Here is a 22,500-nt window from a genome sequence, read left to right as displayed (position 1 = left end):
GGTACCGGCCGAGAAGAGGTCCAGCGATACCAGTGTCAATGATGGTGCTCCATCCGCGGCCTCCGACGAGCCCAGTGCGCGTGCGCGGCACCTTTCCACGCCGCCGGTTGTCATGCCCGAGCTAAAGGAGCTGTGCCGCACCCTGGGACGACTCGGTGCGGTGCGGCGACTATGGACGTCCTCCTCCAGCTACGAGCCCCATGTGCGAGCCGCCTGTATACATCGAATGCTCCGCGAGAAGGTGCTGCTGAGGTCACCTGGCGAGCTCCAGCATCGTTGCATTCGGCGAGGCAGCTTGCACAATGGCGCCGCAGCCCCCGTGATTGTGACGCAGATGATCACAACAGCGAAGGAGTTTACGGACTTCGTGGCAGAAATACAGCGTGGGCTGGGTGTTTGGGCCGCCACTGCAGCGTGTGGAGAGCAGCCGGAGCCGGCTGGTGACGATCCCCAACAGCAGCACCCCCTACACGCAGCCGCACCGACCGTACTCTCACCCATCTCCGTCATCCCTGGTGTGCTGCTGCCACATCTTACCGATGTGCACGTACTGCTGCGGTCGCTGTACTACACCAAAGTGATTCCCAGCGCGCGCATGCAGAAAGCCCTGGAGGTGTACGCGAGCGAGCTCATGAGCGCATGGCGGCAGCTCGCCGACGAGCACCCTCGGAGGAAAAGGGAGCCGGCGCTGCAGGACGACACCTTCTTGCAAGCACTGACGGAGAGCGACGTCTCTGCGGCGACACTAGAGGTCAGCGAGGATTGCGTTGCCCAAGTTGAAGCGCGCGTACGTGAGGTACGGCGTTGCGCGTCTTGCCGCCTCACGTCTTTGTGGCTGTCGGAGACAGTGGATCTCCTCCACGACCTTCAGCGACATGGGCAGGCGCGGGTGCACCTCTTCACAATGTTCAACGACAAGGTGGATGTGCGAGTGGCGCAGCTGCTGGCGGCCTACGATGCACAGCGTCGTGCGTCCACGGAGCAGTGAGGCACGGCGAGAGAGAAGGGAGACGGAAGCAGCCAAGTTGCCATGTACGCAACTCTGCTGTTCGTTGGGCATGGCCCTGACGCTGCTGCCACGCTCCCTCGCACCCACCCACACACACACACACACAGACATGTTCTTGCGCTCGGTCTTCTCTTGTCAAGAACATATCTTGGCCAACTTGCCTATCACGGCATGCGGCGTGTGTAAAGCGTGTTGCGGGGACCCACACTCCCCGCGGGCAAGCCTCGGAGAGATGACCCTTCACCACCTTCGTTGCGCCGCACCTTCTCCTGTCACGGCGGCTGCCGGGCGACGCCGCACACACACGCACCCGCCGCTTGTCGCTCACCATCGATATAAGTGGCTGCTCTGGCGCTACCTACGGCACCGTCATATTTCCGGACGTCTAGCGCGACTGGCGCGGTGCAAGCCGTAACTCCACCGTGTTCTGTGGGCATCAACCCCCTCCTCTCCTTCCTGTGCCGCCTGCCTTCACGTTCGTGCACACGCGCACACAACCGGCGGAGCGCACGCGCGCGCGGACGCAGTGCGAGTGTTAACAACGGACCCCTACGCTGTCCCTCCCTGCTGCCGCCGTGTCGGTCTCCCCCTCCTCCCTCCTCCCCGGGCGCTCGTGCCTCTCGCGGACCATTATGATAAGTACCCCGCCGCTATGGCGTCACCTACAGCTGCTGCAGCCCACACTGCCGCTCTTTGCTGGTCAAAACTACAGTGTGGCAAAGATCACCACTGAACATGCCGCTGCAGCGCCGCGCCACATATCCTACAGCTTCGTCGTGGTGCCGCCACCCGCTCCAGCCGCCACCCCGGCCTTTGAGACACACATCAGTACGCTGCTGCGCCACGTCCCACACCCGACCTTTATCACCTGCACGAGCTACAGCCCGTACTTCACCTCCGCTGCAGCGGACACCGCAGACGAGTCGGCGAACGCGACGGAGGTGTCTGCAACCCAACAGGCACTCTCATACCTCCACCAATGTGTCGCGGCAGATGTGGGTCTTGTCCTCACTGTCACCGCCACGCGCGCCACGCGCCACGCGGAGTCGGTGCAGAGCACACAAGGGGGAAATCGGGACTCGCAGCAGCATCCGAAGCAGCACACATCCTCTTCTTCTGTTTCTACAGAGCGGACGACGACGACAGCGACGCTGACGGGTGCGAGCCGGGGCGGAACAGCCGCCGTCCTAGCTGACTTCATCGGCCGCACCTCGACAGCACCCGCTACCGAGCTGGGCCCAGCGGCTCGCCACCGCAGCCGTGGTCTGATGGTCTTGCGCGGTGATGACGGCGGGTACACCCGGCAGCGCATGATAGCCGCGCAGAAGGACGGAGCATCCGCGTCGGTCCCCTCCCCGTCGCCGTCCCCAAACCCGTACGTCGACTTCGCGGATGGCGTTGATTTTCTGGGCTTTGTCCACTCCACTCTCAGAAGTCGCGACGGTGAAGCGATACCTAAAATCGCCGGTGGCGAGTCTGCTGGCGCAGCTGTATGCCTGTGCGTAGGCGGGTACCCGCAGGGCCATGTGCTGGACCGACAATGGGGAGCCGCACAAGAGGGAGCCGATGCCGCGACCGCTGCGGCTGTGCCGTCGGCGCAGTCATCCTCGCCCTGCCAGACGTTGGCCTCGCTTCGTTTTCTTGACGAAGTAGACACTGTCTTTGCCGACACGGAGGCGCAGCTTCGGCGGGCCCAGGGAACACACAGTGACCCACGTCCTCCGTCGCTCGAGTCCTGTGTGGAGGCAGCTGAAGCACTTTTCACTCGCCTCGGCGCCGTGCGTCGTCTGTGGACAACGCCGTCCTACTACCCGCCAAGCGTGCGCGCCGCATGCACGCGGCGGACAGTTGCGGACAAGGCGTTTCTCAGACCACCTGGAACGCGGCAATGCGTCGCAGACGGCGCTTGGGACGGGTGTGGCAGTGCAGGCGCCCGCGTGGTCGTGACGCAGATGATCACCTCTGCCACAGAGTTTTTCGATTACGTAGAGGACATACGGAGCGCGCTGCGCTCGTCGGCACCGCCCGCCAGAGGCGTTCTGTGCACCCACGACAGAGATGGCGCCGCCGCCGCCGAGGCGAGGGGAGCGAGTGTGCCATGCTTGCAGTCAAAAGCAGCGTCGGCGCTGCCGTCATCATCGCCCTCTCTCGTCGTAGTGCCGGGGTTGATGGCGCCGCTGCGGGGGGAACAGTTTCTGCGCTCGACGCTGCAGCTCAAGGTTATCCCGAGTGCGCCATTCCGGCGTGCGTTGCGCGAGTATGAGGGGGCTCTGCACACCGCGGTGGAGACGCTGCGCAGCGTAGTGTCTTCCCACGCGATCGATGCGTATGTAGAGGCGAAGGAGAGGGCGGAGACCGACTTCCAGGAGCGGATGGCGGCCATCACGGTGGACATTGTGCGCGACCTCCGCGCTCGCGGCTACACGCACGTGAACTTCTCCGCCTTCCAGTACGGATGCGGTGACGCCGTTGGACGCGTGGTGGCCGCGCTGGCAGCAGAAGGCGGAGAAGTAGTAGTGGAGCAGCCGTAAAGTCGCACAGGCGCGCAAGACAGCGCTTCTCTACTCCGTGTGTGGGTGGGCACGGTCCGGTGTAAAGCCGAATACGCACGCGAGCGCGTGAGCTGGGGGAGAGGCGTGGTGTGGGCATACGCAATGCTGGAAGTAAGGCCGAGATGACGCCGCCGCCGCACCCCACCCGAAGCCTCCCCGCCATGATGCGTTGCCCCCTCCCCCTCCAACCGTCAGCCAGACTCACATGACCAGGTGCGCTGCACTTTCTCTCGTCATTTCTTACCCTGCTCTGCATGTTCTTCCCTATTCGCCACCCGCTGTTGCTGCTTGTGCTGCTGCTGCTGTGTGCCCTGCTTCTCTGTCTTCGTCCCTATCCTTGCCTGTCTTCTCCTGCCGTCTAGAGTTGCGTGTACGCACACACGCACACACACACACCCTCCCCTCGCACACAAGCATCCCGGTTGGACAGCGACGGCGACGGCGGGAGGGCGAGGCTTTTATACAAAGAAAAGGCGGAAAGGCGTTCCCTGTGTAAAAGTTCGTAACGCTTGACGGTGTACTCGCTTTCGGTGTTGTCGTTGTGTGCGCGTGTGTGTGTGTGTGTGCATGCTGTTCATGTGACCTCACACACACGCACGCGCACCTCCCCTCCCATCCCCCATCCAAGGTCTCCTCCTCCTCCTCTCTCACTGCCCCCCCCCCCTCCCCCACCAACCGCTGGCCCCACCCCACACATCCTCAAAGGCCACGCAACACGGTCAACCCCGAGCCACTTTGGGGCCGGCGATCATCGGCGAGTACGGGTGGACGCCTGTTGTTGTTCTGTGGTGTTGCCGCTGCCTTTACATCTCTCGCCACCCCGTCTGTCGACGCCGCCCTCCAACTTGGTCTGTGATTCGTCTTTTTCGTATTTCTTAGTGGGGGTGCTCCCCCACCTCACACACACACACATACGCACACGCGTACGCGTACGCACACACCTCCCAACCACCTCTTCAGCTGCGGTGCCGTACGGCGCTTGTGTTGGAGCGACTCTCTCCTCCCGCCCTCCCCCTCCTCCTCCTCCTTCTCCTACTCTGGCGCGCACATCGCTGACGCGGACCAGAGGGTGAACAACACCAACCAGCCGCCACAACGCAAACACGCGCAACAAAGGAGAGAAGGAGGGGGGAGGCAAGGCTGATGAACCGAGCATTCCTGTCGGACCTGGCGTGGCACATCAGCCTGCACCCCAGCTGTCGTGCCGAGCTGCGCCGCCATTGGCCGGCCCCGCACTACCACAGGACAACCCGTGATATCGAGGAGGCTGAAGAGCGACCCCGGTGCCAAGCGCCTGGGGCCTCCCCGCCTGTGGCGGCGGTCGCCGGCCAAGATGAAAGTAAGAAGAGCAGCGGCGGTGGCGGCGGCGTGTTCAATCCGTTTGAGACCTTCAGCCTGCGTCTGAAGCGCAAGCGCAAGGAGCCCGTGAAGGCCGGCTGTCGAAGTCGTCGTGGCGGGGCAGCTCTGCCGGGGCAGCAGCAGACACAAAAGGACGCATCGCAGGCGAAGGCGAAGCGGCGAATCTGCAGTAAGAGCCCCAGCTTGAATTCTACAACCTCGGCAGCGCACGTTGTTGTTGGCGTTCAACGGACCACCTCCAGCGCGTCGTCACTTACGCGAGCCAGAAAGCTCAGCAGCTCGCTGGTCGTCACTGCAAACCCGGCAGCAGCAGCAGCAGCGAAAACGAAGGCGAAGGGGGCAACGTCGTCGACACACGCAGCAGGCGCAACCACAGCAGCGGTCCATAAAAGCAAGAGTACCAGCGCCCCCGAGGAGAGCTCCTCCGCGTTGGCCAGCAGCCGGGTCAAGGTCGTAGCCGCCGCTCACCCCGCTCCCAGTCCCTTGGCGAACGCGTCACCATCACAACGCACTGGCAGCGCGGCGGCGAAGAGCGTATCGCTTCCACTCACCCGCGCAGCAGCAGCAGCAACCGTCAAGAAGGCGGCAGTGGCCACGGCAAAGAAAGAGTCCGACGAAGTGCCTACGAGTGTCGCCAACGACTCCCCCTCCGCCGCAGCTGCCACATCGAAGGGAGACCATAATAAACCCAAGTCGGTGCATGTCGACGCGAACGACACGAAACGGAAGACGGTGCGCAGCAGCGCCGCGGCAACGACCACAGGCGGTCCTAGCAGCGGGTCAGCCGCGACGCAGAAAAAGAAAGCCGCTAGAAACTCGAGCAGCACCATCGGCAGCGTCGCTGCGGACAGTGACAACGGCAGCGAGAGACCAGGCTACATCCGCGATCCACTTAACATTCGCCTTCCGCACAGCCCGCCGTACCGAGGAAGGCAGGCGGCCAGTCGAAACGGGCATCGGCCTGTGCACGTGACGATTCGTTGGAGCGGTGCACGGCAGCGGCGGCGTCGCTTCTTTGCACAGTACCCAGCCCTCGCGCAGCCGGAGAACGCGATGTACCTGCAGCAGTGGATTCGCCTCGCAGGGCCGTCGTCGAGCTTGGGTGGCCGAGAAGCCGCGGTGGATGCGGGCGCGTATGACGGAAAGCAGTACGGCGGAGCCAAGGAAAAGGTGCCGCATCAGGACTTCGCGCCGCCACGGGTGCCAGGATCGGTGAACTTCTCTGACGCCGCCACGACAGTGGGTCGGTCCACCCCACGCCCCCCCAGTGCTATGACTGGCGCCTTCTTGTCCGACACCACTCCACGCGCTGACGCGCCGCTGCAGAAAGAGCAGAAACTGTGCTCCAGTGATAGAGAAGCCGGTGACCCCACCACCACCACGGCAGCTACAGGAAGACGTGCTTCCCCCTCCTCTACCCCCGGCCGTGCCGCTGCGCGCTCACAAGCACGCATGCGCGGTGAGAGCGAGGACGAGGAAGCTGCCTTGTCTGTTGTTCCCAGCAACGCTTCCATCAACGACAGCAACAGCGGCGCACTTCCGGCCCGCCCCTTCTCCCGACATCCACCGCTGAAGGGCACCACGATCCTTTCTCAGAGCACGAACACGGCGGCGCGGACGGCAGCGCTCAGCATCTCTGGCTCGGAGCTGCCAACGCCGTCCAGCGCAGATAATTTCTCTGCCAACCTCCACAGCGTTGTCCGCCGGCGGAACTCACTTTTCATCATTCGCTCTCCTGCGCAGGACTGCGCCGACGAGGCCGCGACGTACGGCTCCTACTATTACTCGCGCCAAGTGGTCGTGGCAGGGAACTCATGCAACCCTTTCGGCACGATGGGCCCGGTCGGCCCCCACAGCCTTCGCGGTTCATTGGGTGGTGTTGCCTCTGCCAGAGGACCGAATCGCCTCCACGTCACGTACGTGACCGCCAACACGTGCAGCACTGCGCGCACGTGGTCGACACATCACCACAGTCTCAACCGCAGCACAGATCGAGGGTCGAGCCCGAATCAGCCGTCCAGCTTGGCCCCGGCAAACCCGTCCGCCTCGCAGTCCATGGCATCCGCTCTCTCCTGCGCCCTCTTGTCCCCGCATGTGCCGCAGCAGAAGCAACAACAGCAAAAAGGCGGCGGTCCCCGTGATGTGGTGGACACTCAGCGCCCGTGCCCCCTGAACACGAGCAGTCGAAGCTTCTCTGATCCCAGGCCGAGCGGAAAGGTGTGGATCAACTTGGACAGCCCCACGCTAGTAAATAGTGTCACCCCCACAACCGGCGCCGGCGATGGTGGGGGTGCGCACGCAGGAAGCGCCTTCTCCGCCACACAGTCCCCGTTGCCGTCTGTGACCTCGACACCCCTCTACGCCTCCGCGGCGGCTGAGCCAAAGATAATGATGCGGAGCGCGACGATCAGAGAGGCTGCTGCCGCCAATCCCGGAAGAGGTAAGGACACGCCCCCGCCGCTCAACGTGAAGACGGTGATGGTGCAACGGCATCGCTCATTCCTCCTGCGCCGGCAGCAGCAACAGGAACACTCGAGCCCATCGTCTGTCGCCGCGGGGTGCGACACAGGCCCTTGCCCCTATTTTCCGCACGAAAATTCATCGGCTGCCTCCGCGGCGGGCACGGTGGCCTTCAGCCCACCGACGGCGCACGGAGCCTCCAACCCGTCGTGCAGCGACTTTCAACATCGACACCAGAAGCTGCAGCAGTGGAGCCTCATCTCTGCGCCGCAGCAGCACTCCCACACAGAGGTACCAACCACCAACCAGCTCAGTGCCGAGTCCTCTCTGCATCTTTTCGCGACTGGCGAGGGTGGAGACGACTACAGCAACGCTGCCTACTGCAGCCACGCCTCCTCTGTACAGCTAACACAGCAATACTTGGCCTCGCCTCCGCAACTCATGCCATGCTCGATGGCGCCGCTCACGCGGCGTGACAGCAAGAGGGATCTGCAGGCGCGGTCACTCTGGCATCCGGCGTACACGGAGGCACGCCTCTACGCCCCCAGCGAGAGCACAGCGTGGCTCGAGAACAACAGCTTCGCTACATTCACAGCCACCCCAGCCATGTCCACAGTTTGGGGTCACGGCACCTCCACGGGGCCGCACGCGAGCTACCTCGGCAACAGCAACAACTTCATATTCTCGGAGCCGGCAACACCGCCTTGTAGGACGCAGCAACGCAGCTCTTCCGGTTTAGTGCCCTCGCACCAGCGGATGTCGAGCTGCTCTCTCGCGTCGACGTCCCTCCTCAGCCACCCGCCCCTACAAACACCCTCGCTGGGCACAATCGGCAGCACCTTTCCACAGGGTGCACAGCGCACCTCGTTGGGCCTGCCTCGTTCACCGTACTTGGCCACCTCCACGGCTACCCCAACCGCCGCAGCACCTCAGGTCTTCTGCAAGTACCAGCGGCCGGAGTGCCAGCGCCGCCGCTCCCGGTTCCCGCCACCACTACCGGGGGCGCGGTGCCCTGGAATGGCTGGCCGACTCGCCTTCGACGCCCATCGCGCCGCAGTCCGCAGCGGCGCCATTGCTGAAGCAGAAGAATGCAGCTATTACCTGAGCCATGAGCGGTGCACCTCGGCACGCGCAATGCCAGGCACATCCTTGACCACCCCGCACCACCGCTCGACTGCGCGCCAGTCGTCGCCGTCCCCGTCGCCACCGCCGTCTGGCAGCCCGCTCTGCGTTGTGTCGCTGGCGGACTGTCACGCCAACTTTTTGCAGAACGCCGCATCCGCGAGCACAGCGGGTGATGGACGCAACGCGAAGGCGCGGTGGGACGAGGGACAGGAAGAGAGCGACGAAATGGGAGACGAGCACGAGGATACCACCTTCGGCACACCGCGCTTCCTGTTTCACATCCCTCGCTGCTGCGATGACCCATACCACCGCGACGAGGAGGCGCTCGAGATGCTCAGCATCACCACGACCTCATCCTGCGCCTTCGGGGCCGGTCTCGACGGGCTCCGCTGGCAGGACTGGATGCCGTCCTCTCCCGTAGAGGCGGGTGAGGTGATGCTGCGCACCGTGGAGCAGGCCGCCGCCGCCACAGCAACCGAAGCAGCGGCGTCCACGCACGCGCGAGACTCGAGCCGCCTCTCCACAATCGCCAGCAGCAAAACTCGGGGAACTCAGGATGCGCTTGGCAGTGACCAGGCCGAAGCAGTGGCGGGCGCTAAGGCCCACGCTGTAGACTCCTCCGTGACCGGCTCAGCAGCTGCTGCAGGCCTCGGTGCACCGAACAGCACCATAGCGGCGAGCAGCCGTCAAACGCTTGGTGTGTTTGCAGACGGCGGAAAAGTGGTGTCGACCGACATTGCGGCGCCGCGCAACTCCGAGGATCTCGTCTGCGTGACCTACCGCGCCATGGACAATGCGTCGGCTGGGGGCAGCGGCGAGGGCACCACCGATCTGTTCGCCACCTCACTCGCCAACGGCAGCGGCTGTTACGACTCACTGCTGCAGCGCTGCCATCTGCAGGACTCGCTCACTGGTATATCGTCCGACTTCAACAATGGCCTGAACGCGCCGGGGAGCGGCAAGCGACCGTTCATTACGGAGTGGATCGTGTCAAAGCTGCAGAAGCGCATCGAGAAGAAGAAGCAGAAGATGCAGCGCAAGCAGCTGGTGCGCGAGGCCGAAGCCGCGGAGTCGGTCGGAATGGGCAATCCACTGCAGTTTCTCCTCGATGGCGGGTCGGAGTTGCTTCCATCGTTCACCGAGGCGCCGCGGGCGCATAGCCGCGCGTCGAGCCTGTCCGACTACAGCGACGCCGGCCCGCCATGCAGCAGCTACGGTAGTCGTTGCCTCCTGTGCTCCAGCCCGATGAAGCCCACCGGTGCTATGGCCGCGCAGCAGCACCGCCAGCGCCTCGCGTATCTGGCAGCGGCGTACCAGACGGAGCTCGTCATTCATGAGCAGAAGCGGCGCGAGACGGAGGAGAACCGCCGTGGCCTGGAGGCGCTTGTGCGCCGCTACCGCGCAAACATGACCCCGGCGGCGGCGGCGGCGGGCTACTACTACAAGGCTCACGTTTTGACGTCTCCAACCATTTTGCGGCCGCACGCGCAACCGCAAAAGGAGCCCTTCGTCACGTTGTCGCTGAAGCCCACCACCACCAACGCGGCGGCGGCGGCAAAGGCCGAATATACCATCAGCGATGGCTCCAGCAACGGCGTCAACCCGAGTGGAAGCAGCAGCTACTCAATCGGGTCTGAAGAGCACGCCGGAGACGCGGCGGTGGGGGGGCACTTGGCTATGAGCTTCTGGTCTCCACGGATACCGGAGCAAGGCAGCGCGACTCTGTCGCTGCCTCCCCTAACGCATACCAGCAAGGCGGGTAAAGAACACTCGAGCAGAGGGAGTCAGCAGCACGGCAAAAGCGCCGGCGGCGCGCATGTGAATGCGACAGCGGCAGCAAGCAGCAGCGCGGCAGCGAAGCGGAAGTCGAGCGGCGCCGCCGCACCAGAGCGACAGCCGCACAGTAAGCGCGAGCTCCGGGAAAGCAAGGCACTGACGATGGCGTCCATGGTGGAGGCGGAGCGGATGCGTGTGGCGCTGGACACTGTCAAGACGAAGAAACAAGCCATCGAAAGCTGGATCTTCGGTCTGCGCCTCTAGGACGTCATGTGGGCGGGTCCGTCCGTCTCTCTCGGTGGGCCACTACCCACCACCCTTTTCCCTCCTCTGGCCCGTTCATCTCTGCTGTGTGCGTGTGTGAGAGAGAGGGCCGGCGTTGGGGGGAGGGGGTGCACGTGCACAGAAACGCTCACTCTCCGCCTCCTCCTCCCCCCTTCCTGGCTGTATTCCTCCTATTCTGTTGGCGCTGCTGCGGCACTTTCCCAATCTCCGCGTGCGGGTGTATGCGTTGTTTGTGTTTACCTGTATTATCCGTGGGGGTCCCCGCCCTTCGTGGCGCACCTCCCTTTCCTCCCAAACACGTTTTTCTTTTTTCGTCGTGCCTTTACTGTGGTGCCCCTGTGGCTTGATGCGCTCTTCTCTCATGCTTGGCCCCGCACCTCATCCTAACCCACCGCACTCCTTGTGCCGCCACGTGCGTTGTGTTTGGTCCTCAGGCACACACACACACACACACACACACACACCGCTGTGGTCACCCCCCTCCCTCCCCCCAACGTGACCTCCCTCTCGTTATCCTCGTCCTCTCCCTACCACCCCACGATCCTCTTCGACGATGGTGCTCCGTTTTTTGTTGTTGTTCATTCTGGTCTCCGTTGGCGTGCCTTTCTGTGGTGGCTTGCCGGTGTCCCACTCGTGCAGCTCCCCCGTCGCTCCTGCCAACGCTCCTGTCGATATGCTCGGGTGGTATCCGTGTCTTGTTAATCGGTCACTTCCTCGTCTAAAGTTCTGTCGTCGTGTGTGGGCGCGTGCGTGTGTCTCCCCTCCCCCCACTCTCCCCACCCACCGCCACTCCTCCTCGCCGTCTTTCCGTCTAGTACGAGTGGCTTGAGCCGATGGCAGTGACTTGCTTTCTTCTTGCCGTTTGTTGTGTCTTTCATGTGGCAAACGTATGCCGCGGTGCGGCGTTTGGGGAGGGGGGAGGTGGGGATGGGCGAGGGCGGCAGCGGCGGCGGCAACACACTCTTCACGGAGCGTGCGGGCCCTCCGCCTGGTCCTCTCTCCCCCACCCCACCCACCCATCACCCCCGTTTCTCTGTCGTATTGGTTTTCTCTTGTCAGCGGTCGCTCCCCTACCCTCTGGCTTTCGTTTGTTTTCGTCCTTTTGTGCTGTTTCCGTCGTTGCCCCTCGTCTTCTGTTGTCTCTGTGTTACGCGGGCCCTCCTCCCCCTCCCCCTCCCCATCTCGCCTTGGCTGCCTCGTATGTGAGCGGGCGCAGCTACGTATTCGTGAGCATGTTTTCCACATCTGTTGCATACAACACACGCACAGAGAACATCCGTCCTGTAGGGTGGTGAAGGCGTGCGCCCAGTAGGCGTGGAAGGCCGCCGGCCAACTCTCTTGCGTTCGCCTTTGACATTTTTCTTTTCTGTCATCGCCTACGCCAGCATGTGGCCGTGTGCCAGTCCCTGTGAAGTATACCCGCACACCCACGCGCACCTATATATATATATATACATATATATATATAGGTGTGTGTATACATATATGCTGTAATTATTTTTTGTATTGCTCTTCTTCGTACACATTTCTCAGGTCGAAACGGTGCGACGAGATCGGGGGTGTCGAGTGACGTCGGTACTCCACCTGTCATCATGACTTCATGGACCCCCCCCCTTCTCTCCTGCTATCCCCGCTCTTCGTGTTTCCAGAGTAAGTCCGCCGCCCACCATGCGGGGAATCCCCTTCATGTCGCCATCCCGCTGAGGCAGGAAGCTGGAAGAACGTGCGGCTCCGCACTCTCGCCAGCACACACGAACACAGACATATACGCATATGACCCTCTCGGTGTAAGCAGCTCGATCATACACACACACACACACCACCACCACCACCACCGCCGCCGCCCCTCCCTCCCCAGAAGCCGGATCGATGGACACGAATACGCGGACTCGCCCATATGGCCTCCATGTAACTCCGTCTCTCTCCTCTGGCGCACGCTGGCAAAGGAAAGGTGCCAATGCACCATTTGCAGGTAGTGGTGCATCTGTGTGTGTGTGTAGGCCTCGCGTGTTTTGTTTCTGGGGGCATGTTGTGTGTGTGTGTGTGTGTGTGTGTGGTGCGAGGAGGGAGGAATGGCCAACGAGTGCCGTCCCAAGGCATCGGCCGAGAAGGACAGCTTCGCACCGCAGGCCAAAGGAAGGCGGGGCGGGGGGGACGCCACGGAAGTGGAAGAGGAGGGGGAGTCATGAAACCAACAAAGATTATAATATAAACAAAATGGAAAGGCGGGCAAACTCCAGAGAGGTACGTGGTGAGTGCGCCCCTTGTGATGGGGGAAGGTAGAGCGAGTGGAAAAGGGGCGGTGCACATACACGCCCATGACGGTGAAGGGGAGATGAAGGTGCGTGCTCTGCGGTTGGTACGCTTCTTCACCACCGACACCCTCTGTGTGCCGCTGTCCCCAATCCCCCCTGCAAAACAAAAAAACAGCAAAGATTTCACCGATCGCACGCACACCCCTTTCTCCCTCCTTTTCCAGCGCTGTTGCGGTGCTGCCCTTGCGCAACGCCGACAACACGCAGACGAAGGACACGGCAATAGCCGGATTGCCCTCACCCAACCCTCCTTGTGCTGCATCGTTCTCTCATCCCATCCTCGGCGTTCCCCCCCCCCTCCCCCTCAACAACTTCATGCCGTGCGTTACGGCATGCACACGCGCTTCCACACGCGTCACGTGCTGCACAGAAGCAGCTGGCCTCTTTCTCTTCTTCTTCCGCCTTCCACTACGACCCCCCCCCCACTCCACCACCACAGAAACATCAACACGAACACAGACAGTCGTGTGCTCCCTTCTTCTTTCGTTTTTTCTCCTCCTCCTCCTCCGTCACACTGTCGTGGTGGTGACGTACGTAGACGTCTCTCTCTCTCTCAGACACACAAGCTCTCCCTCCCTCTCTCGCCTGCCGCCCCTGCTGCACCGCACACACGCAGAGCGCCGTCTTTTGCCATACACGCACGGCATACCGAACAGCTGCATCATGTCCGGCCACCATCACACAAACGACCCCAACCTGACGCAGAACCAGGGCAACATGCTCGGCGATCGTCCGTGCGTGCGACAGAGCCGCCTGTACCGCGAGGGCTGCAGCGGCAACGCGATGAAGGAAATACTCGGCCAGTCGGAGCTGTCGTGGAAAACGGACCAGACGGAGGGCTGCTACGGTGGTGGCCATGTGTATGACCACAACACGGACGATCACCGTGCGGTGCCTACCCAACAACGGCAGCAACAGCCTCCTCCTCAGCAACCGCAGCAGCAGACTGTGTCAGCCAGCACTGGCCGTGGCCTTCGCCCCGGCGCCGGCTACGCCAACCGCCAGACCTACAACATCTTCAGTGGAGAGTAAGATACCGCTACGTCGTCCTCCCCCCCCCCGGTCGTCGTGTGCGCGCGCAGATGTGCACAGCTGATGGATGCGAGGAGAAGGGTAAAATGGAACAAATAGACGGGAGTCGTTCGAGGACACGCCTGACTACCTGCCCCCCCCTCCTCCTCTCCGCTCTCGAAAAACAACTCATACTGTGAAGCAGATGGAGGTGATGGGACGCAGAAGCAAGAGCAGCAGTACCTGCCCCCCCCCATCTTGGATCTGTGTGTGTGTGTGTGCGTGTGTGTGTGTGAGGGGGGAGGGGGGAGGGTATGCCGTGGCTGGCGCAATCGGATGTACTCGCTCTCTCCTCCCTCTTCCACCTCTCTTGATCTTTTTTTTGTTTGTTTTACCGTATAGCTCGTCTGTGTGGTTGCCGTTGATGCCGCTGCAGCGTGTGTGTACGTATACATGCACAAAGATGCGTGTGCTGGCACAGGTACAGGCCGCCTTGGCACACCAAGGTCGCCAACCCAGCGTGTATTTGCTCCTTATTTGAGGGAGTGGGGTGGGGGTATCTCGCCCTCCCCCTCCCCCCCCCTTGCGCGCCCTTGCTCTCGTCGTTACTCTCGCCAGAGTCCGCTGCCTCCCCCCCCCATGGACGTGCCTTCCTCGATGCCCCCCTTGCCCTTCTCTTCTGTCGACCCAACGCTCCTTCGCTCACGTCATGTTGTATCGTGTGTCTCCCTCCGGCTTCTTACACTCCGCGTTGCGTGAGGCTGTCCGTCGCTGGTGTCCTTTTTGGTAGTTGGCGCGACTGCACATCTGAGTGTGAGCATGTGTGTGTGGTGGGGAGGAAAGGGGGGCTGGTGGCAGCGTGGCCAACAGGAGTCTCCCTCCTCGCCACTCCTCCACCTCCGCCGCCTCCCCGCATCCTTTCCTTCTTGACCCCTAATCCCCACATACCAAAATATCCGTGAGAGCGCAACCGGTGTGTGTGTGTGTGTGTGTGTGTGTCGGCGTCGAAGTCGAGAGAGCGCAACAAGAGGCGGCGGGAGGAAGAGGAGGGGAAGACAAACGCTGCGGCGATGGTAGGAAGAATACAGACCCCATCGACGGCAAGCACAGAACAGTAAATCATGTATACATACAAATCCATCTATACCTATGCACCTACCCTGATGCCCGCCAGTCCGCATGGTTGGTCGTCGAACGAACGACAGAGAGGCATTTTCTTTGGGGTTTTGGGGGGCTTGAGGGATGGTGCGGGGGGGTTGTTTGTCGGCATTCACGTGTTTGCTCTCCTTCTACTCCGCTCGATGTGCGTCATGTGCGTGTGTGTGTTGCGGGGCGGGGAGTAGGGCTGCCAGAGTGCGCTCGTCGTTACCAACAGAAAATGGCCGCTGAGAGGGGGGCCGCGGTGGTAAAGTGTGGGCGGCGATGTCCTCCTCCGTCGTATGGTTGTCTGTGTTACGCCTACAGCTTTAGATAAACAACAAGAGGGAAACCATATCTCGGAGACAGCAGAGCCCACGCACGCGCAGGCACACACACATGTGCGTGTGCGCCTCCCCATGATGTGTGGTCCCATGTGATATCCAGACTGCCTGTTTCCTTTACTCTCGCATGCTTCCGCCATCCTCTAAAGTCATGCCCTCTGAGCACGGGGGCAGTCGCCGGCGAAGAGGAGGCGCGGAAAAAGGCGAGAGAAGCCGAAAACAAACAAGCACGAACGGTCTGGCAGGGTGAGCACACATGGCGGAGCGAGAGTGGCTGACATGCTCTGCGTCTCTTGGTCCTTCTCTTGCCCTCCCCCCCCGCCTCCGCCACTGCAGCGAACCAGAGAAGAGCGGATGAGGAGGGAGGGAGGGAAGCTTCTCCCGCAGCATCACGCGCGCGCTCCCTCCATGTGAACTTGTGTTGGTTCCTGGATGTGCGGACCTCAGCTTGGCTGTGTGCCACGCATTCCATGTGATGGCGCATATGTCAGTGAAAATCGAAGCACTACCCCCCCCCTCCCTTCCCTTCCTCTGCCCTTCCCCGACCTCTTATACTGTGTCCATTGTCTTTCACCGCGGCAATCGTGTGTCAGTGGACCTCCTCGCCTTCCCCCCTCCCACTCGTGCGCCGTCGCTGCGCGGTGCACGCTTGCCGTCCCACTGGCCTTTTTTTTAGCGAGTGAAGACGGGCACGGGGGTTGCGGGCCTCCGGCATCGATGTCTGTGCACTATGTCGATGCCTTCATGCGCGCGGCCCTCAAGGAAGCCGAGCTGGCGCTGGAAGAGGGTGAAGTGCCTGTTGGCTGCGTGCTGGTGCGCACGGACACCAATGAAACGGTGTACGCGAAGCTCGCGCTGCAGCTGTCGGACGATGTGGTCAATGCGTCACCTCACGCAGCCCCGCCGCTCAGCTGCGACCAGCTGGTCGAGTCGTGCATCGCTGCGCGTGGCCGTAATCAAACGAATCTGCAGCACCATGCCCTGGCCCACGCAGAGTTCATCGCCGCTCAGAAGCTTATCGATAGTGCAACGAGAGGCGGAGACGGAAGCGCGGGTGCGAGGTCAAGTAAAGCCGGTGCTGGCGAAGGAGAGAACGGACTCGTTGAGGAAGAGAAAGAAAGCGGATCGACCTCCTCACCAACTACCCCGCCACTGTCCGGCCTGGCTGACTATGTCCTCTACGTCACTGTTGAACCGTGCGTGATGTGCGGTGCGATGCTGCTCTACAACCGTATCGCTCACGTCTTTTTCGGCTGTCGAAACCCGCGCTTTGGCGGCAACGGCACCGTCTTGGCGCTGCACACGTCACCTTTTCAACAGCAGCGGCTGCTGCAACAGCCTTCGCAACCAGATCAGTCAGCAGCCAGCATGCCACACTTCGTGGGCACGTCGAAGGGCTCGCCCAGCGCTGATGAGGGTGGGGTCGTCTGTAGTGGTGAGTGGTGGCCCGGGTACGTGAGTGAGGGCGGTCATACCGAGGCAGAGGCCATCAGCCTCCTCCAACGCTTCTACGAGCGGGAGAACCCCAACGCCCCGGGGCACAAGCGCCGCCGGAAGGCTTGAGCTTCACCCGTCTCTCCTCCTCTCTCAGCCTCTTCTCCTCCCGGGGCGCGTTAGCGTGCATGTTTATGGGCGTGAAGGTAATGATTGAGGCCGCTGCTGTGAAAAAGCGAACGACAGCCGCACACCCGAAAATGCGGTGAACTACCACACATAGACAGGGAAGATGTACATGCAAGACGTGGTGGCATCACCGTTGGTGGCCCGGACTTCCTGGCTTCTCTCTTCTCGCTGTCTCGGGCACCGCTGGTGCACGTGACGCTCCTGTGCTAGCGCGGCATGCCTCGCGCGCCTCACTGTCGCTCTTCCTGCGTCTTCCCTTGCTGCCAACGAGCGCCCTCTGCGTCCCCCCCCCCACCCCCTACACACACACCCTCCCCCTCGCCCTCCCCCCACACACGTACGAGCACACGCGCAGACAACCTCTATGTCTGCGCGCGTCTGTCTTTAGTCCTGATACAATCAAAGCTATCTGTACTCCCTCTCTCCCACCCCCACCCCCTTGCGCCCTCAGGCTTCGTCGTAGCCAGATGCTCCCTTCGGCTGCCTTGTTCTGTGCAAAGGTCATCTTCACCGTGGGCCTCCTAGCCTTCTTCTTCTATACGGTGCGCTTCACCTGCTGCGCCACCTTCACGGCGGTCACCCCGATGTCCCCCGCCGTTCAGCTCTTCAACAAAGCTTATGCGGAGGAACTCAAGAGATGCCTTCAACGGTACTAGCTGCTTCTGTGCCGAGGTGAGGTAGCTGAGGAGGGCCGTCGACAACTGCAAGGGCTAACTGTGCACCTCAGTCACAGCAAGGCCTCCATCGAGAGCGGTGTCGCACATGCACAGGCCTCTCTCTTGTGAGATGAATGTGTAGGTGTGTATGCGTCTCCAGTCCTGTGGTACGGTTGTCGCCAGCCTCAACTTGCTGGCGCTCACGACAGGCGTGCGCACGGCCAATGCTACCTCGACTCTAGTAGCACTGGTGCTGCTCTTCTCGTGTGTGTTTTCTTCTTCGTGTTCGGTGTGTTTATTTTCGGTTTTTGCTTTGCTCCGTCTAATGCTCTGGCGCACGCGTCCGCGTGGCTGAAAGGGTGAGCCATGGAGGCAGGGGAGAGGGGGGGAATGGCGAAAGTCAGGAGTAGGGCGGCTGCTCCATACGTCACGTGTCCGTGTCGTGGGACGTGCTAGTGCCATCACCGACGCACATGCATATGTACATGCGCACAGAGCCCTCCCCCGTCCCCCTCCCCCTCAGCCCTTCTCCTCATCGTCACTCCGTCCACTACCCCTTCGCCAACCGAACGCGGCAGCATACGCAGGAAGAGGAGAAACCCGCCTCGTCTGTCCCTCTGCGGGGCACCAAATACCGAAGACAAAACAAAAGGCGGAGATCCGACGCACGCATGCCTGCATGCGCACAGGCGTACACGTGCGATTCACTTTGGGGCCTTTTCGGTGAGTGCTGTTCGCCCGCTCGCGCCCCGCGTCGCCTCTCCTCTCCTCTCCTCCTCCTCCGATCTACCTCTCAGCCCTCTCGGTGCTCGCCAGGCAACATCCGCCGGCATCCCCCTCCCCCCACACTATGCTATGCAGTTAATTTTGCCTATACCCCTCCCTCTCCTTTCCCTTGGCCTGCTGCGTTCATCGTCGTCGCCTTCCCCTCCCCATCCCCCCCCCCTTCTCGCTTCCCCACGCGTCTTCAGTAAAACTTCGCCATCACAGTCCATCTCCGTTGTGCCACAGAGGCAAGCAACTCGTCCCGTGACGCCCCCGCGATCCATACTCTCTCGCACGATTTCCGCCCCTCTCCCTTCCTCTCTCCCTCTCCCAATACGCACACACATTCACATCCCTTTCCAACAATCCGTCGCATCTCGCATACGAAAGGAGTCTGTGTGGAGTGGCCTCACCAACCCACCCTCTCCCCCCTCACCCCCCCCCCTTCCTTTGGACCCGTCCTTATTTTCCCTTTACCACAATAACCCCCCTCCCCCTCCCCCCAATTCGATTGACCGCCCCACCCATCCCCACCCACCCACCTCCTGCTCGCACGCATGACCAGGTTCCCGAGCACCGCATCAGACAACGAACCCGCACATCTCACGCAAATGGAGGACGAACGTCACCGCAGCACCCTCATCAAGGACTTCATGAGCGGGGCTGAGGTGGAGGGCGACGGGGACGCGAGCCATGGCGACCCCTCCGTCCCCCAGAACGACCAGAAGGCGCAGGAGTACCTGGAAATAGACGACGAGGATGACACGACTGTCGTCCGCCTCGCCGCCGGTGAGCTAAAGGAGAACACAAACATCTACAAGTCCGCCTTCCACGTCTTCAAAGCAAACGTCGGCACCGGCGTGTACCTACTGCCCACCTTCTACCCCGATGCAGGCTACGCAGTCTCTGTGATCCTCACCGTCCTCATGGGCGCCGCCGTCATCGACTGTACGCGGATGCTGGTGGATGTGAAGGTGACGATCAACCGCAGCGATGTGACCACCTACTCGCAGGTGTGCCGCTACGTGTGCGGCGCCGGATTGGGTTGGTTCTTGTTTGTTGCCATGGCCCTTGCGCAGTTTGGCTTCTGCCTCATGTACAGCCAGCTGTTTGGTGACACCATGGATGACCTCGTCAACTTCAGGGGCTCCAAGTACTTGTGGGTGTCGGTGATGCTCTTCCTGTGCTTCCCCATGACGTGCTTTTCCGACAACCTCTCGCTGCTCGCCATCGGCTCCATCATCGCCACCGTCAGTGTCTTCTACTCCCTCATATCCTGCTTCGCAACGTCGCTCGTACAGCTCAACCAGGACGGTGTTCACCCGGGCTGCAACGTCGCCGGCAACCGCATCCCCGTGGGCTGGTTCAATAACCTCGCCAACAACATGATGGTGCTGGAGGGCATTGCCATCATCCTGCCGGTGCACGCCGCCTGCACGAAGAAGCGGCTGGTGCTCAAGATGGCGACCCTTGTCATCATCGGCGTGATTGCTTGGTACATACTGTTTGGCTTGACTGGCTACCTCGCCTACGGCAACTCCATGACCACCTCGCTGGTGGCCAAGGTGGCGCACTCGCCGTGGGGTACGAGTGTGCGCGTGTGTTTTATGCTCAACCTCATCTTCACCTACCCGGTGCAGTTCATGCCAGCGATGCAGCTGATTGACCAGACGGTGAGGTGCAAACCACATAGCTGGATAGGCATCGGCCTCCGTCTGCTCATCAATCTTGTTATCTGGGCCCTGGCCATGGGGATGCCGACCTCAGCCGTCAACACCGTCGTCGCGTTCATTGGCGCGCTGCCGTCAGTGTGCATGGTCATGATCATCCCGTCGGTCCTCGCCATGCATGTGAAGTATGCCGTGGCGTACCCCGATGCGGACCGCAACACGCTGCAGTACTGGAAGAAGATCTTCGTTGCGACGCCGTGCGTTACCTTCAAGCGCATCCGCTGCTACGTGTACCTTCTCGTGGGAGTGCTCATCATGGTTATCGGCACATACAGTATCATCGAGACTCTATAGAGGGGAAGAAGGGCGAACGTGCTTTGAGCCGCCGTCCCCTCCTGGTGCGCGCGTCGGAGTGTGAGTGTGTCGGTATACGCCTCTGCCCGGCCGTTGCACAGCTCTCGCGTTTCTTCTCCTTTGGTACCCGAATGCAAACCCCTTGACGACGACGAGAGGGGGGAGGCGCACATACACACACGCCGCAATGCGCGGCATCCCAGGGTCCAGTGGACCACGCTCTGTTTGGGCTGGAAGCCAAGCACCCCCTTCCCCACCCCCCTTCTCCCCCTCCATCCCTTGCCAATGCCGAACCGCTTTTGCTGGTGACGTGGTCACGTGCCTACGACGTGGGGAGGCCAGAGCGATGCATCGCGACTGCCATGTCGGCGCTCATGTCGTGGACATGGTTGCGCCGGTGCGACCTGCGACAGCGAGCACCTTTGCACCATCCCTATGACAGGCGAAACGCCAGCGCAATTCGAACGCATCCCACCCGGCCATCACTGCCTGCTGGCAGGGGGCCTGAGCGTCACCCTGATGAGGTGCGTGAGGTGGTGGCCGGCACAGTGGGAGCGGCGGTGAGGCGGACACCTGCGACGCGTGGGGCCAGGTAGAGCCTGAGCCAGCGGCCGTGCTCAGGTAGCCGAGTCGGCGCACTGCTGTAGCGCGTGTGTGTCCACCGATGCCTCGCGCCACGCGATGAGGTCTGTGGCGGGGCCCGGTCGAGGAGGTGGGTGGGTTGGGTGCCGCGTGGCGGCTTGGCCCCATCCTGTATACCGCAGAGGATGTGGACACACACGCGCACGCGTGGGGTATGGGTACTAAGCGCACAGGTAACGGTAACATTTCTCTTTTATAGCTTTATTCGGATATGTGTGTGTGCTGTGTGTTGTGTGTTGTGACACTTCGGTGCGACACGGAAAGCGCACGATTGGCACACACACACACACACACGTGCGCCCACGCACACACAGAAGCAGCCAGAGATGACTGCAGTAGAGAGCCATAGCGGTGATATGGATCGGTGGAAGGCTTTGAGAGGGTCACCATCTTCCCGTCTCCGACGGAACGCGCCTATTCCCCCTCGCCTAATCTGTGGGCACACGCAGTCTTTTCTCACGCCTCCACTGGCTTTGTGGGCCCCTCCCCCTCCCCCCTCTTCCCAAGGTTCATCCTACTCCTCAACTTTCCTACAGTGGGTGCAAGGCGGGCTTCCGTACGCCGAGCACCCTTTTCCCCACCCCTCACCCCCTCCTCCCTCTGAAGTGGCCGTCGCTGGCACAACCGCCCGCGACCGAACTGCTCCCTTCGCAGCTTCTTCAGAGCTGCCACGGTACGGCGCAGCGTTCTCTCTCCTCGTCGGCGGCGTTGGACCACCACCACCACCCCCACCCCACCCTCTCTCTCCTCACCCCCCCCTTCCTTTGGACCCGTCCTTATTTTCCCTTTACCACAATAACCCCCCTCCCCCTCCCCCCAATTCGATTGACCGCCCCACCCATCCCCACCCACCCACCTCCTGCTCGCACGCATGACCAGGTTCCCGAGCACCGCATCAGACAACGAACCCGCACATCTCACGCAAATGGAGGACGAACATCACCGCAGCACCCTCATCGAGGACTTCATGAGCGGGGCTGAGGTGGAGGGCGACGGGGACGCGAGCCATGGCGACCCCTCCGTCCCCCAGAACGACCAGAAGGCGCAGGAGTACCTGGAAATAGACGACGAGGATGACACGACTGTCGTCCGCCTCGCCGCCGGTGAGCTAAAGGAGAACACAAACATCTACAAGTCCGCCTTCCACGTCTTCAAAGCAAACGTCGGCACCGGCGTGTACCTACTGCCCACCTTCTACCCCGATGCAGGCTACGCAGTCTCTGTGATCCTCACCGTCCTCATGGGCGCCGCCGTCATCGACTGTACGCGGATGCTGGTGGATGTGAAGGTGACGATCAACCGCAGCGATGTGACCACCTACTCGCNAGTGTGCCGCTACGTGTGCGGCGCCGGATTGNGTTGGTTCTTGTTNNGTGCATGGCCCTGCGCAGTTGGGCTCTGCTCATGTACAGCCAGC

General features: G+C 61.9%; 7 protein-coding genes across 7 annotated transcripts in view; all 7 read left to right on the top strand.

Moving 5' to 3' along the window:
• LMXM_10_0770 (hypothetical protein, unknown function) overlaps positions 1–988 on the top strand; it is a gene marked incomplete at both ends in the record, with an annotated part of 1,698 nt that extends 710 nt beyond the window's left edge. The window contains one exon of the mRNA XM_003872866.1: positions 1–988. This exon is cut by the window's left edge and continues 710 nt beyond it. Within this exon, the coding sequence (XP_003872915.1) occupies positions 1–988 (988 nt within the window).
• Positions 989–1,641: 653 nt separating this feature from the next.
• LMXM_10_0760 (conserved hypothetical protein) lies at positions 1,642–3,540 on the top strand (the record flags this gene model as incomplete). Its single annotated transcript, XM_003872865.1, has 1 exon — positions 1,642–3,540. The coding sequence occupies one exon, from the start codon at positions 1,642–1,644 to the stop codon at positions 3,538–3,540; it is 1,899 nt and encodes a 632-aa protein (XP_003872914.1).
• Positions 3,541–4,704: 1,164 nt separating this feature from the next.
• LMXM_10_0750 (conserved hypothetical protein) lies at positions 4,705–10,545 on the top strand (the record flags this gene model as incomplete). The annotated part of the gene is made up of 1 exon (XM_003872864.1): positions 4,705–10,545. One exon carries the CDS (start codon positions 4,705–4,707, stop codon positions 10,543–10,545), a length of 5,841 nt encoding a protein of 1,946 aa, XP_003872913.1.
• Positions 10,546–13,544: 2,999 nt separating this feature from the next.
• LMXM_10_0740 (conserved hypothetical protein) lies at positions 13,545–13,913 on the top strand (the record flags this gene model as incomplete). Its single annotated transcript, XM_003872863.1, has 1 exon — positions 13,545–13,913. The coding sequence occupies one exon, from the start codon at positions 13,545–13,547 to the stop codon at positions 13,911–13,913; it is 369 nt and encodes a 122-aa protein (XP_003872912.1).
• A 2,177-nt stretch (positions 13,914–16,090) lies between these two features.
• Positions 16,091–16,936, top strand: LMXM_10_0730 (putative deaminase; the record flags this gene model as incomplete). Its single annotated transcript, XM_003872862.1, has 1 exon — positions 16,091–16,936. The coding sequence occupies one exon, from the start codon at positions 16,091–16,093 to the stop codon at positions 16,934–16,936; it is 846 nt and encodes a 281-aa protein (XP_003872911.1).
• Positions 16,937–18,974: 2,038 nt separating this feature from the next.
• On the top strand, positions 18,975–20,441 carry LMXM_10_0720 (putative amino acid transporter; the record flags this gene model as incomplete). The annotated part of the gene is made up of 1 exon (XM_003872861.1): positions 18,975–20,441. One exon carries the CDS (start codon positions 18,975–18,977, stop codon positions 20,439–20,441), a length of 1,467 nt encoding a protein of 488 aa, XP_003872910.1.
• A 1,513-nt stretch (positions 20,442–21,954) lies between these two features.
• Positions 21,955–22,499, top strand: LMXM_10_0715 (putative amino acid transporter; the record flags this gene model as incomplete). Its single annotated transcript, XM_003872860.1, has 1 exon — positions 21,955–22,499. A coding segment is annotated over one exon (545 nt), but the record flags the coding sequence as incomplete, so codon positions are not given.
• Between the last annotated feature and the right edge of the window lies 1 nt (position 22,500).

Source organism: Leishmania mexicana, chromosome 10 (genome assembly GCF_000234665.1).
Source record: "Leishmania mexicana MHOM/GT/2001/U1103 complete genome, chromosome 10".
In the NCBI taxonomy this organism is placed as follows: Eukaryota; Euglenozoa; class Kinetoplastea; order Trypanosomatida; family Trypanosomatidae; genus Leishmania; species Leishmania mexicana.
Note: the sequence above shows the minus strand (reverse complement) of the source record. Positions and strands in the feature narration are given on the sequence as shown.